The sequence below is a fragment of the Pseudopipra pipra genome, chromosome 2, assembly GCF_036250125.1.
Source record: "Pseudopipra pipra isolate bDixPip1 chromosome 2, bDixPip1.hap1, whole genome shotgun sequence".
In the NCBI taxonomy this organism is placed as follows: domain Eukaryota; kingdom Metazoa; phylum Chordata; class Aves; order Passeriformes; family Pipridae; genus Pseudopipra; species Pseudopipra pipra.
The window spans coordinates 5408285-5423729 of record NC_087550.1 but is presented as its reverse complement, the minus strand read 5'-3'; the positions used below and the strand labels follow the sequence as shown (position 1 = coordinate 5423729).

The following is a 15445-nucleotide window of genomic DNA, read 5'->3' as shown; positions in this document are numbered from 1 at the left end:
TTTTAGAATCTCCCTGCCCTCATCTCTCCTCATTTAATTTTCTTCTTTTCATGGTTCACCTCACATCAACTCATTTCTGCCTTTCCGAGTGTATAATCCAATTAAAATGAAGTTTGTCTGGGTTTTGACCTTTCTATATTTTCTTTATGACTGGTTATCTTATTATTGGTTCTGGTCCTTTCCTTGTTAACAGCTTCGCTTCATATAGGGAGAAAGTGATGAGCTGACTGACAGGCAATCAAAACATAAAATATTGAATGGCCAAACAGGTAAAGCACACTTTAGTATTTCAGCTTCCCAAACTGTTACATCTCAGATTAATCACAAGGGAGGTCAAGAAGGGAAGGGAAAAGATTACAACCTGAAGTGGCTGATACCTTTAAGTGCTGCAGGTTTCTTCTCTGAAGCAAATACTAGAGCCATTGGCAATTTTCTCTGTGGCTCTATTTTTTTATGTCAGAGTTTTCAACTTAGTTCAGGCCACTCTTCAGATCTTTGTACTCACTTTTCTAAATTTACTTTAAGTTTTTTGTTCAGCTGGCAACGAAAGGTACAAGGTTTTTAGGAAGCAGGTTTATTTAAAAAATATGAATGGTACCTTTTACTATTAGTTCTATTATTGTAATTTTTCTTATCACTCTATATTACAATCAGAATTTATCTAATCCTGCTGATCAGATTGTAACCAGATAGTAATTAATGTTAGAAGCACTTTTTTGAACATATGAGTCTTTTCTCTAATATTTTTCAAATATTACCACCAGAATTCCTGTTAATTTGACAGCAAGTCAAAATACACCTCAAAGAGAAAATCAAGCATAAAATTAATGAATATAAAGAAGCTCTCAAAGATGGACTTTGGATTAATAAAATTAACTATAGGTGTAGTTAATTTTGATGATTTGAGTGTAATTACTCCTCATCTACTACAATCTGTGTAAGATGAGAAACAGGTGTGATGAGGCAACAGGAATTCAGAACGCATATTATGAAAATATTTTATTGCAAAGAAAGAAAATACTTTTTGAGAATTAGTTGAGACAGGAATATAGGCAGTATAAATAAGAGGCAATATCCATAAATTAGAGATGGGGGGGCTCTCTTTTTATGGAGATCATAGACAGTTGGTACAAACTCCACAGTTAGCTTTTATTTGTCTTTACTAGATTCTATTTGAACTGATCAATCACATATTTACTATACCTAGGAAATAACTACTGTTTTATTCTAATGTGTATCACAGCATTAAAGTTCAAGCAACTATGGAGTGCCATCATAGCTGATTCCATGGGAAAAGTAAGGAAGAATTTAAAGATTTCATTTCACAATGGACTAGAGCTTTGATTAATAAAAATTGCTATCTTTAGAATTGTGGTCATTCCTTCAAAAGAATGAACCTTCCTCTGTAGGTCACATTGTGTATATCCTTCAAACTGCTATATCTAAGAAAGAGGGAAGATGTGACCAAATGGTCTCATAAAAAAAATAATTATTATTGGTGCTTTTATTTAAACTTTTATAGTGTGAGAATCATGAAACTCCAAATCTTCTTTACTTTAATGTGGTACTTATTCAGCTTTGACATTGTGCTATAGTGTACAGGATAAAGACCTCGTCCCTTGGTATATGGATTTAATCTCTATTAGTATTTCTTTCTGTTAAATAATAATGCTCTGAAGAGGCCAAGCAGGAGGATCATATGGCTTAAGTATAGAATTTTCATGTTGGAGGACAATAGATATAAACTGAAAAATTACCTCAGTGCCTGGCAAGGTTATGGAGCAGATCATCCTAAGTGCAGTCCCACAGCATCTGTAGGATGGACAAGGGATCAGACCCAGCCAGCACGGGTTTAGGAAGGGCAGGTCCTGTCTGACCAACCTGATCTCCTTTTATGAGCAGGTGACCTGCCTGGTGGATGAGGGGAAGGCTGTGGATGAAGTCTACTTGGACTTCAGCGAAGCCTTTGACACCATCTCCCACAGCATTCTCCTGAAAAAGCTGCAGCCCATGGCTTGGACAGGGGCACCCTGTGCTGGGTCAGGAACTGGCTGATGGCCAGGCCCAGAGAGTGGTGGGGTATGGGGCTGCATCCAGTTGGGATCCGGTTACTAGTGGTGTCCCCCAGGGATCAGTGTTGGGCCCAGTCCTGTTTAATGTCTTTACTGATGATCTGGATGAGGGCACTGAGTCCACCATTAGCAAATTTGCAGATGACACCAAGCTGGGGGGGAGTGTTGATCTGCTGGAAGGCAGGAGGGCTCTGCAAAGGGACCTGGACAGGCTGGAGAGTTGGGCTGATTCCAACGGGATGAGGTTCAACAAGGCCAAGTGCCGGGTCCTGCACTTTGGCCACAACAACCCCCTGCAGCACTACAGGCTGGGGACAGAGTGGCTGGAAAGCAGCCAGGTAGGAAGGGACCTGGGAGTTTGGATTGACAGGAAGCTGAACATGAGCCAGAGTGTGCCCAGGTGGCCAAGAAGGCCAATGGATCCTGACCTGGATCAGGAACAGTGTGGCAGCAGGACCAGGGAAGTGATTCTGCCCCTGTACTGAATGTTGGTGAGGCCACCCCTTGAGTGCTGTGTCCGGTTCTGGGCCCCTCAGTTCAGGGAGGATATTGAGGTGCTGGAGCAGGTCCAGAGAAGAGCAACGAGGCTGGTGAAGGGACTGGAGCACAAGTGCTGTGAGGAGAGGCTGAGGGAGCTGGGGCTGTTCAGCCTGGAGAAGAGGAGGCTCAGGGGAGACCTCCTCACTCTCTACAACTCCTTGCCAGGAGGGTGTAGCCAGGTGGAGGTTGGTCTCTTCTCCCAGGCAACCAGCAGTAGGACAAGAGGGCTTGGTCCTAAGCTCTGCCAGGGGAGGTTTAGGTTGGGTATTGGGAAGAAATTCTTTACAGAGAGGGTGTTCAGACACTGGAATGGGCTGCCCAGGGAAGTGGTGGATTCTCCATCCCTGGAGGTTTCTAAGATGAGACTGGATGTGGCATCAGTGCCATGGTCTGAGAACCATGGTGGTAGTGGACCAAGGGTTGGACTTGATGATCTCAGAGGTCCTTTCCAACCTGACTGATTCTATGATTCTATTCTATGATTCTATGTATTTGCAAGCAGTTGATAGTAGACTCAGTTAGTCTCCCTAGATTCTTTCTGCACACATACATTTGGAAGTTGTAGGTACACACTAAGCCTGTTTTCAGCTGGTGGAACCCTTTGGAGACTCTTTCCCTAGTGTCAGTTTAAGACTTTTCAGTTACTCAGTGAACCGAATATCTTGACTGTCATTCAGAAAATTAGCCAGACTTGGAGTGTATTGCAAGAGAATGGCAATTCCTGGAGCTCCCATTATATATTCTAAAGGACAGAAAATTTGGGTTTCTTTTTCAGCTGCTAAAGTAAGGATTGATAGTGTTTTGATAAAAGCCATGTTTCTCTTTCCCATTCAAATATTAACAAATCTTGTACACCTGAAAGTACCTGGATTTTCTATCAGTGCTTTACCGGTAAGGTCAATCTTCTTAAGGTTATTTGAGCACTATAAGCAAAATTCTGCATTTCAGCTTTTATTTCTATTACTTTTTTTGCACTAGAGATTTCAGTTATATATACTTTTTCTCATCTATAACATCAGAGTGTAATCTCTTTTCTTGCCGTGTGAGTCTCAACTGATAAAACGTCATCACGTTTTGTTTAGTCTTTATCAATATTTTACATGTGTGCACAAAGTCTTCATTTCTGTGCTTTTTCCCACTGTAGTAAGGGGGGGGAAGGTTCAACATGTTCACACAGGTATGGCATGTGAAAACGTATCTGTTTGTTTTCAAGGGCTAATGTTATCAGAGGGAAACCCCTTTCTTTGGAGTACATGAGAAAAATGGTGAGAATAATCACAATAATAGAACATCTGGGTATTGAATGAATATGACATTAATAAAGTAGCTACTTTCACTGAGTGAAGAACTACAATTTAATCTCGTGGTGTTATAGAGTGGAAACATTTCATCACAGCGTATGTTGATGGGACAGATCCAGCTACTCTGGTGCATTGCAAAAGCAGAAAGCTTTTCATTAACTTTTATCCTCTGTTCCTGGTACTCAATTAAATTAGGCTGTCTAGTCTTAGTCCATTGGCACCATTGTAACTTCCATTCACTCAGTCTGTTCCTTGAGATATGAAAAAAATACCTTGACTATAAAGCCAAGTATAAAATTAGGAGAGATCCAGATTCAGAGACTCACACAGAGGTGGCTGCAGGAAAGAGTTTCATTCTGAAAGGTATTCCTGTTCATGACAGATCAACACTGTCTCTTATAATCAAAACTGAATCCATTGACAAGAAGAATCACCCAAACAATAAGAAAAATACAATTTCCTTAGAAATAGAGATAACATTTTCAAAGTTCATACTATAATCCTGTTGAACTTGGATATCTAGTCACAGACTCAGTATTACATTGTGTGATAACATTGGCATCACTTGCATTTGGATTATATTTATGTTTTAATTACAGATTTTCACCAAGATAATTTTGCAGTAGGCCATGGAAGAGATCTAATGAATTTCCTCATATCAGATTCTGTCTGTAGTTCTATATTATATTTAACTTCAATTTATGTTTGACCCCTTGGCCACTGTGTTCTCAGAACTGCTCCTTGTGAGTCCTGTGCCATCTTAAGATCACAAATGCTGCTCTGATACTACTGTAAAGGGTCAGAGCGTTTCTTGTGCCCTCTCTTTTATATGAACACTGAGCCATATATAGTGGCCAACAGTTCTCTCACTCCCTATGTATCATGGGAAATACAGCCATATCAGTGAAACTTTTATTTTATTTTGCAGATTTTTAGTAGTCCTCTGTAGTTTTCAAGAAATACTGAATAAATATAGTCCCACTGATTCTGGTCCTGTCACTGTTCAGGTCAGAGATCTATCACAGACCATACTGTGGCTCCTTCTAGCACTCAAAGCTTCCTTTTGATGGAAAATAGGGTGTATAGTAATTGGGTTGATATATATCTACATTTTGCCACAACATAAAAGCGAGGTCTGGGAGAAGCAGGCACTAACATCCAGGAAGTAAATCTAAGTCCTTCAGTTTAAAATTCACTTTTTGAACCGAGAATCCCTGCTAAAGTAGGGCACGTGATCTGTAGCAAGAATAAAACAAAGCATCCCACATTTCTCTGCAGACTAGAATTGTATTTTTTTTAGTTTGAAATTGCCTTTAGCCTTCCTGCAAAAGAACACGGCAGAAGGAGTGGCCGACCTTGAGAGCCACCCCCATCGACCTCAAATTGTATCTCTCTGCGGAAAGCTTTGGCTTTCCAGGTGGGCTGCAGATCTTGTCACTGTCAGGAGAATAGAATAATGGCAAAGCATCCACTCTTTGGAGAATTGTCTCGTGTATGAATCCAGTCCAAAAATTCTTTGTGCAAAACATTCCAGCCATATGAAGTCTCCAGCTATGAATCATTTTGTCTTAAATATGAGAAACTTGTTCCTCAGGTACACACTCCTGAAGCTTGTTCTTCTCAAGCACCCCAAGGTGACAGGTTCTCTTGCTACTGTTTCACATGGAATACCAAATCCTACCCCCTTTCCCATATGATAGCACTATTTTAAGACTGTGTACTCCTAGACATTGTTTTCCTGTGGGATGGATGGCATAAGAGGCTGCAGAAAGGAGAAAGGGCATGAAGAAGGGACCCTTCAGGGCCTCCTGCTGGCACCCCCAGGGAGATGGTGAGGCAGAAACAAGCCAGACAGCCCTCAGAGGTAACTAAAATACCCACTGCCCAGAAGGGACAGGCAGAGGTGGTTGCCCCTCAGGAGGTTGCTGTTAGTCACAGAGGGACCCATTTTGTTGATTAAATGTTACCATCATACCCTTGTCACACTAATTGCCTTTTACTAACAACAAATAATGAATTATACTTGATGACTATCTGTCCACACCCCTGATTACAGAGCCCCTGTATCCCAAATGCTATGTTTTACACAAGCAGTAATTAGCCTATAATAACATAGAACAGATATAGCTCAGATTGGTTTTTTTCAGAAGTCATTCTCAGTTCTTTGCTGCCACTGGCCTTGTTCTAACAGACTTCAAGGAGAAAATCTTGTCCTTGTATCTTGGGGAATCGCCACCAATTTTTTGACAAAATTTCCATTTCCATCCTCCTCTTAAGGACCCCTTGTCTTTTTACAGTTCCACGAAATTTTTTCTGCAATCTCTCCAGCAGGTCAGAAAAAAACAGTACGTTGTTAAATGCTTAGAACTTGATTTCAGGCAGTAAGATAGTCTGGGGGGGGGAAAAAGCAACTATTACATGGTACAGTGAAATCCCTTAGCCTCTGGTCTGTTCTGTAGCTTACAGTCTAACTAAAAATTTCCAGAGCATTCCAGAGTGTAAAGTCTCTGCACATCTGTGGGCCATGACAGGTCATTTTTTTTGTCTAATTCTTAGATTAACTTTGAGCTGGTAGATAACTTGTCTTAAAAGACTTAGTCTCTTTGGGCAGGAATGTACACACTATGGTCAGCAGCTTCATTACTAAATAAGCTCAAACCTTGTGTTCTCCAAGTTTGCATATCCTTGCCAAGTTCCATGTTAAGTTATATGTCCCCTCTATACATGGAAGTCCCTGGAATTTGCACATATAACCAGGCTGTGGAATAGAAATTAGTTGTTCATGACACACTGAATGTTTGTGAAATGTCCATGAATTAGTATGGAAATTGCTCTCTATTTCCTTAAAAATCTGAGTATTAACCTATTACACCTTTTTTTTGCTCACATACGTGATATTTTTCGAGTTGAAGTAGGCTTAATCACACACAAAAAAAAATCTATCACTCTAACAAGTAGGCTTTCTGTCAGAAGAAAATAGATATTTTCTGAAATGCCTAAAAAAAGTATGTCTAAAATCCACTAATTTTTTCAAAGTGAACTTATAGGATTTCAAGGAATTGGGAGAAATCTGATAATCAAAGAAGTAGTTAATTTTAGTTAATAGTATCAATTATAGTCTCTATCCATAAGATTACATGTACACTGTACCTTATTATTTCAATTTAAATACATGCTCCTCACAGCTTCAAAATTTGGTAAGAGCCTGTAGAACAAATCAACACTTCCTCTTACTACAGTTTTTCAAATTATTTCCACTGCTTGAAGTGAACACTGAATGCAATTATTTTATATATTGGTCATTGTTGCCTTCCTTCTGCTCCTTCACTTAACAGAATCATTAAGTTTCTTTTGTGTGTTTGTTTTTTAATCTGGTTTTCCCAGCCATCTCCTTGTAGGCCTAGTGGGGGAATAGGGATATACCTTCTGCCCTGTGCTAATGTGACTTTCTTACACATGACTGAAGTCAACTCAGCATGTTTTATATAGAACTGTTTGTTTTATACACAAAGTTTGTATGTGAAAGTTTCTCACAAGAGGTTAAGAGTCCAACAGAATCCAACTGTAACCTATTCTTCTCCTGGTTATATCTCTTCTGTGAACCAGATTGTTTCCTTCTTAGTGGGTTGGAATTACCCTTTGAATAACTTATACATACTCTAATACTGCTGCATGGTATAATAAATGTATATGGTGCACTATGTGTGTCACAGTTGGATTGTTAAGCATATGCCAAGGACATTTCTGCTCGTTTGTCAGTTTGGAGACAAATCCTGCTCCACTGAAGTAAAGCTGGCCTTAAGGCAGCACATAAAATATTACAGATTACTGATTTATCAAGTGACAGTAACTAATGACAGGGAACAAATGTTCTCCTTCCAAGTCAGTCAGTCTTCCCTCGTATAAAAACATCGTCAGCAACCTGTCTAACAAAGCAGCTCTTAGTTTTTGCCCAGCAATCAATGTGGCTGGTCTCTCTGTACTGCAGCAGCTGGTCTGCACTGGTAATTCCCAAGGATCTCTGCACACCATAATTCTCAGTGATCTCTGTGAGAGTCAGGAATTCTCAGCAGCTGCCCAGGATCAACTGCTAGGAGATTAACAGGGGACTTTGGAGAGAGTGTTCCTCCTTACAGAGCTTGAAAGTGAATTTCATGTCCAACTACCCTACAGCTACCTGGAAAGAGAAATTTAGTTCAGCAACAGTGAAGCAGTTGAGCTGTGCTAGAACTTTACAGGCTTTAAAGAAAAAGTTAATTTTTATTTTCTTTTACCCACAGGTCTACCCACGGATAGCGCCGGCATTTTGGCACTACCTGCGGGTAGAAGTGAGTAGCGGGTATTTGAATACTCCCACGTCTTTACTTTACAGCTTACTAGTATTTCCTGACCTCCTAGTTTTGTCCATTGTGCAGAAATAATTAGCTGCCATTCTAGTTGCCATTTTTTCTGTGAATGTAGTCTTGTACTAATTCCATATTGGTTTGACTACGGTGTAATTACTAACCCAAGTCACAGAGATGTGTCAATATGCAGGATTAAAGAAAAAAAACTGAAATGTGAAAGTCAAGGCCATATCATGCATTATGACTGTAGCACAGAATCAAAGTATGCAAATACATACCTGCACCTCCTTTTATAGACACATTTTACACTCATGAGAAGAATATGGAGCTTCAGTTCTGTTATATCATTTTTGCAAAGTTTGTTCAACTCAACTTGATATCATTTCTTCCCTCTTTTGTCCCTCAGGAGCATGAGCAGCTCAGCTATTCCTCCACAAGGTCCAAGGCTCCAAGTGTTATCATCACAGGTCTCAAGCCAGCCACCAAGTATATATTTCATATCAGAGTCAGGACGGCAGCAGGATACAGCGGCTATAGCCAGAAGTTTGAATTTGAAACTGGAGATGAAAGTAAGTTTCACTGAAGGGAAAAAAAATAAATACAATAGAAGTAGCATCTAATTCTAAAACAGTGAGACATTGGGAGTTTGAATGGCTGAACCCACACCATTTGCTTATCACAAAATGACCACTGCTGTGTGACAAAAAACAAGTAGGCCTCAGACTCACACTTCCGGATTTATAAGAAAAAACAGAAATTTTAGCCCAATGCTGCAGCTGAAGGAATGTTCTCTTCCATAAAATTTCCTTATGGGTCCCTTCAACCTGAGGTATTCTAGGATTCTGTGATCATTTCTTTCCTTATAGCAGGCCTTCCTTTTGACATCTAGAAATACCCTTAGTCAGGCTTTACTAAATCCAGCAGCCTCATGCAAGATCGCACAACAGTGATGGACTCTTTCCTCTGCAGTTTTTACTGCTCTCAGACTCTACAAATTAAAAAAAATGAAAATTTTTATATGCATGTCCATCAACCAGTAATTTGCCAGTAAGAAGCAAGAAGCCTACATGTTCCTTCAGAATTTGCAAAAAGGCTTGATGTGTGATGTTCATGCATTAGATAATTTTATATTTAAGTCATTTATCATCCTGCATATTCAAAGAAATCAAAAACAAGGTATTTACATGTATTTGAGGTAAAATTAGTGTAGTAGATACAACACTAAAACACTCATTAATTAAATTACTTTAATTAAACAATTATGTATACCATGTTTTTCATTAGTGTTTTGGAATTCAAGTTGCTTAAGCTAAAATACACATTCAAAACTAAATAAGTGCTTCCAAGAGCACCCAGGGATTTGTGTTCCAATTTCACTTCTTCTTAACTTCTGTTTCAAAAATCAATCTGGGATAGATTTCCAAGTGCTTAATGCCTAATTGCACTTCTTAAAATTTTTTGGGTACTTAAGCCAATTGGTTTGAAAAGGAGTTGAGCACTTGTGTGCTTTCAAGAATTTCAGTAGATCTTGATGCAACAAATATCTGGTGTTGGGCACCCAGGGATATAATTGATATAAAAATTAAGCAATATTTAAACTTCTATGAGTCTAGTTGTGTTTGTGAAAATGTCACTTGCTCATCTGAATCAGGAAGACTGTGGTTCCAGTGGCATTTCTCTCCTTGGTACTGCTGATAGAAATATCTCCTGGGAGTGGGAGTCCACTCACTCTATCCCAGCCCCATCTCTCCTTCTCAATTCACTAGTACAACTGGCTCTTGGGCTCAGCTGAAAGTTTTGTGATTTTTTAATATACATTCTTCTCAATTATTCTGAAAGATACCAAATAATATTAGACCAGAGCGGACTACTGCAGCTCCCTCAATCTCTACCAATTAGGAACAAGTTACTTGGTTAAAATTAGAAACAAGTTACTTTTGCAATTAATTTTTGTGGACTTTCGGTTAGCCAGATTTTAATTAATTTAAAGCTAATATTTTCATTAAAAGATTGGAAAAATAGAATCTTTTAAAAGTCTGTGCTGTTGACAGAAAATTTATCAACCAACAATCTCATAAAAAAATCATTCTCAATTGGCATTAGCTTGTAACATCCTTCAGCTCTCTGCTAATTGTACATGTTACAGAAGAGAAGAATTCCAGGACGAGTTGTAGGTAAACATCCAAGGTTATTCCATTTACCCTGTTTGAATATTGACATAATTTGTGGGTAGATAATGAGAAAGAGACGAATTCAAAATGAGCATTTAAGAAAACTTAAAATTAACAGACTAGTTATAAAAAATTATTGGCTCATCAGCTATGAGATGTGTATATCAATGTCCTAAAACATTCTGTCCTTGGCAGGACAGTGCTGTCGTGCCTTCTCCCATTTACTGGGTGAAACACTATCTGTGTCAGTTCAGTTATATAGGATAAAATTAGATACATCATTAGTGGGAAAACTAAGACATTTTGGTGTGATTATTAATGGTGATGCATGAGGGAGAAAGAAGACCAACTCTGCAGCAGTAATGACAAAAGTTAGTTAATAATGCTGATATGTTTTTTTGGGGAAACACCCTGGCTTATTGACCCCCAGGCTGAGACAGCCACTGCTTGGGGAGCATGTTGTTGTTGAACTCTTCTCTTTGATGCAAAGACAAATAAATGAAGCTTTCCAAAGAGTAAAATTTGTACTTTGTGATAGGAGATGCAGTTACCTAGAATAGTCGGAAAAATTCTCTTCAAGGAAGCAGGGATGCATGAGTGGATGCTGTCAGGCATTTCTTCCCCTGTTTAAAGCTAAGAGGTTGCTGGGATATGTAATACCTTTACAGAGCATAGTAACTACTGCTTTTGACCATTTTATTAGTCCCTCTGTTTCAGCACCTTATGGGCAAAACACTTGTAGTAAAGGTGGCAGGGTTTAATACACTCCAGACACACACAGGTACCACTGCTGTGGCTGTAAGTTGAGGTATAACCTCACTTTTATCTATCGGAAGTACCAACTATCTGAATCACCACAAAAAAAGCTCTGGTCCTTCCTAACATAGAAGAAAATGCATTCTGAGAATAAAACCCCATTTGTCCTAGGGCAAATATGCTTTTATCTGTAACCGTAGCCCTCTCTATTTTTTTTTCACTCTCTTCTAACTTGCTCTTTGTGGAAGACTTTTTTGTTGTTGTTGTTGGTTTTGTTGGAATTTTTTTTAAATAAATGGTTCAATGCTTTTTTTTTTATTATTTTCTAGAGAGGTAGTTTTTACTGTAGTACCTCAGTGCCTAGAGGAATTTGTAAAATATTGAATAATTTACAGCTGTTAGGCAGTGAAGTGTTTTCATGCTGTAGCTCTCCTGTGCAGGGCTTGTTCTAAAACCAAGCGTATTTTCCATGTCAGCCTTTCCATCACTGGGAGAAAATAATCTGAAAGCAAAATGGTTGGCTTGTTCCAGAAGGGACCTAAGGGACAAACTAGCATTTTGTAATGAGGACTAGTGCTTGGGCTGAACAGAGTGATAACTGTAAACACATGATGATATTTAATCCAAAAGCAAGGTAGATTTTCATATGCTTTAAGTCAGTCATATTAACAATAAAAAAATAAACATTTCAGAAATGTTATGGGAATACCTGATTAGGTATTTTATAAAATTGAAGACTATGAAAAAACAATTGACCTGAAAACCTGATCTTGATGAAACTTTAACTTCCTTACCATAAGCACAGATGGTGACTTTCTTTTATTTCTAGATTCCCACGTTCTTCCCCCTTTTCTCACATCCTTTAGCTTTTCAACCTCAAAACATGCTGTTTTGGATTTGCCATTGGATTTGATTGAGACCCTTGAGCTCCATTCTTTCCAGAACTCCAAAGATCAAGAGAAGGGTCCAGAATAATTGATTCCAGTAAAGGTCCAATACTGGTTTAAGCACATCCTTTGATTCATGACTTGATAGAGAGAATTACCAATGAAAAATGGAGATTATGCTTTTGCTTTTTAGAATGCTTGATGTTTTGACAGTAGTAAATTTAATTTCTTGTTGGAACAAACAAATCAGATGGCACATATGTCGTATTTAGAAACTGTCTTGTTGGATCTCTCTCCGTGTCTGCTTAGTCCTACTGATCAATATCAGTCAGCACTGGATGTCTCATTTTAATCTTGAAGTATTTCCTTACTGTGTTTTATATTTTCAGTTATTCTTCACATTTGGGTTTGGTCTATCTGATTGCTCTACTGTAGGTATCCAGAAGCCCCAGAGACCTCACTTTCCTTTTCCTCTGCATTTCCTAAACAAGAGAGACATCCTTGTTCGGATCTCAAACTGCTTGCACAGGCTCTCCATTATTCCACTGGTCAGGAAGTGAATGCTGGGGGAAACACTTGAAAGAAAGCTTTTCAAGTGAACATGTACCAAAAAGTTTTACATCCTTATGCTAGTGACAGCACTGTCTTTTCATCCTAAACATCCTTTTTAAGATCACCTTTCCTTTGCCTTCTCCCTTTCCCACATTCCCCCTTTGACTGGAGCCCATCAGCTCATTGTAAATGTAAAGGTTACCCTAATGAGACACTGTGTTTTACTTATCTGTTGTTCTTAAGCACTGTTGTTTACAATGCCTTGTAGAGCCATCTGACAGACAGTTCCTGTCTATTAGAGCTCCAGTTCTCACCATCCACACTTATCTATCTTACAGCTACTCACTATTATCTGTCTAGCTGTCTTTCTTGTCACTTTTTTATCTTTAAGTCTGCTGGAAGGTCTGCTGCCTGATAGATGTCAAGTTGAAATAACTAAAGGATGTAGCTAAGAGAGAGGAGTGAGCTGTCATTAGGCCTTCCAGGTCTTTTATACCAAATACACAAACTTTTAAAATATTGTGGAGAAATTTGCTCAAAGAAAAGAAAGAGCAGAGCTAAAAGATTCTCTCTGTCTGTTACCCTCTTGTACCATGACTAAAACGTCTGCCACCATTTCTTCCAGTCTGCCCAGTGAGGAAATGGAGAAGCTTTAGGATATTTCCCTTCAGCCCAGTGAGGAGGGAAAGTGCAGCTCCTCCTCCACACATTCAGATGAAGAACCCAGAGAGGAGCTGAGACAGGGTATGGATGCCAAGAGTAGCTTGTAGGCACAGAACTGACACCAGGCTGGATGCAGGAGGAATATCTGGGCATGCTGTCAAGCAAGGAAGCTGGAACCATGCAGTTAGACACTTTAAATGTCATTTCAGGCATATAACCCGAGTTGAGCAGGAGGATTAAGGGAAGTGAAGAGTTTATCTGGTTAATAATGTGTAATATACATGCTGCAGTTTTAAAATGAAGTCATCACTTTGACTAATCACATTAGTTGCAGGTACAATGTGTTTGAAGTATTTTGACACCCAAACATTACAGAATACTATTGAATCATGCGCTGGGATAAGTAACAAATTCTCCCTTTTCCTTGTCTTAGGCTACTCATTTTTTAAAGTACGTTTTCTGTCAAAATGAATTTATTGGCTTATGTATTCCTGTTGCATCAGTGCTTCCTCACCCCCTTGTCTATCAACTTCAACAAATGGAGTATGGCCCCATACATGGTACGGCCACATTCATCCCTGTGCTCACAGAGCTACTGATCATCCAGCACTGGATGGATTTGGACGGTGCAGAGTTGGCAGATATGAGACTGTGCACTGGACAGCATAGAGACAACAAAATATTGATTTTAGCTGTATGAGTACTGACAGTGTTGTCTAAAAATGAGATTCTGGGAGAAAAATGCTGTGTGCTTCTGTGATTAAATGCAGTAGTCTAATATGTACACACAAAGACATGAAATAAGGTTGCAGGAACTTGCTTGACTTTGCAACCTATCATAACTGGTTTTTAAACTGAGTTTTTCTGTCTTGAATAATCAAACTAGTTCTGAGGAGAAACACAGGGTCATATACCAATATGCACAGGAAAAATAAGGAAGAAAAAACAGGAAATTGCAAAAAAGATTCAAGAACATGGAGACCAGAAGCAATTAAAGCTCTTAGTATTTACAACTTGAACTTTACCTTAAGAGAAGGCTGGAGAAATGAGAAAAGAACAGAGAGATTGAGAGACACACTGAATTTAATCTAGAATGGAAAAATGCTGTAAGAAAAAAAAAATGTTGAGTGTCCCTGATTACTGTCTTCTCACTGCCTAAATAGTGTTTTATGGAACCTTTTACCTGCGTGTGATAAGTCTGTGTATGTGCATGCACATGTGCTTGTATGTGTGGTGTTCACTGCACTGTGCCTTTATTGATTTTATTGAAAGATCACTTCAAGCAAAAATAAGTATTTCCATCATTTTACCTTACCTGCCTCTCTGTCAGTTTTTAAGAAATCCACATTTTCCAATTATACTTGTCTGTCATTTGACTTTTTTATCTGACAAGTAAATTAAGGTCATCTGGAAGTTTCAGATTTGAAAGCTCCTTATAGTTATTTGGCTACTTGAGAAAAAGAAATCCTAATGTATTGGACTCTGACATCTCTGCCAACACAGTAAAATACAAGCAAAAGAACCAGAATGGTCACTTGTTAAGTACTTAAGTCTCAGCTAAAATTCATACTGCTTAGAGGTGGAAAGAACTAAAGCCAGGCTAGAATTTCTCCCCTTCATTACTGTGGCTTTGGTTCCTGATAGAAAATATGTATTATTAAATGGATAGATTGGATTCTGTTTTAGCTAGAACTCCAGGAAATAGCATCTCCATCCAGGAGAAATGATCCAGGGCACACGACTTTCTCCATCTCCATAGCTGCAGGGTGCTGCTTCGGACCACAGAGTCGGTCCCTACATTTGCACCAAGAAAGGCCCTGAGTTGTTACCTTGGCAATGAATGTCTGTTGAAGGAAACCGCAGCTAATTTTCCTGAGCTCGTGGTTTGCTTTTCCTCTGCTGAATTCACTGGTTTTTCACCCATCTTTCTCCTATTAAAAACAGAAAAAGAGAGCTGCAGGCTGTTCCTCCACTTCCATCGCAGAGATGGGCAAGAAAGACTCCTCTGAAACCTTCTCCACTCACAGCTGCCAGCCGTGCCTGGCTGTAACAATCTTTGCAACATTTAGCATGACTCCCACTAGTCTGAAAATATTCAGCTTTTTATTTGGAGAGCCTGTTATTATTTGCCTTGTTACTTGTGGGGCATGATATTTG

General features: G+C 39.0%; 1 protein-coding gene across 7 annotated transcripts in view; it reads left to right on the top strand.

The window, feature by feature from the left end:
- Window positions 1-15445, top strand: part of EPHA6 (EPH receptor A6) — a 446467-nt gene that overhangs the window by 308922 nt on the left and 122100 nt on the right. For 3 of the 7 annotated variants that reach the window (XM_064643659.1, XM_064643655.1, XM_064643669.1), the window contains one exon: window positions 8666-8828. The exons of 2 other annotated variants lie outside the window; for them this stretch is intronic. In XM_064643659.1, the coding sequence (XP_064499729.1) occupies window positions 8666-8828 (163 nt within the window). Of the gene's footprint in view, window positions 1-8193; window positions 8242-8665; window positions 8829-15445 lie in introns of all 7 variants that reach the window. 2 more of the 7 variants (XM_064643657.1, XM_064643648.1) reach the window with 1 other exon arrangement.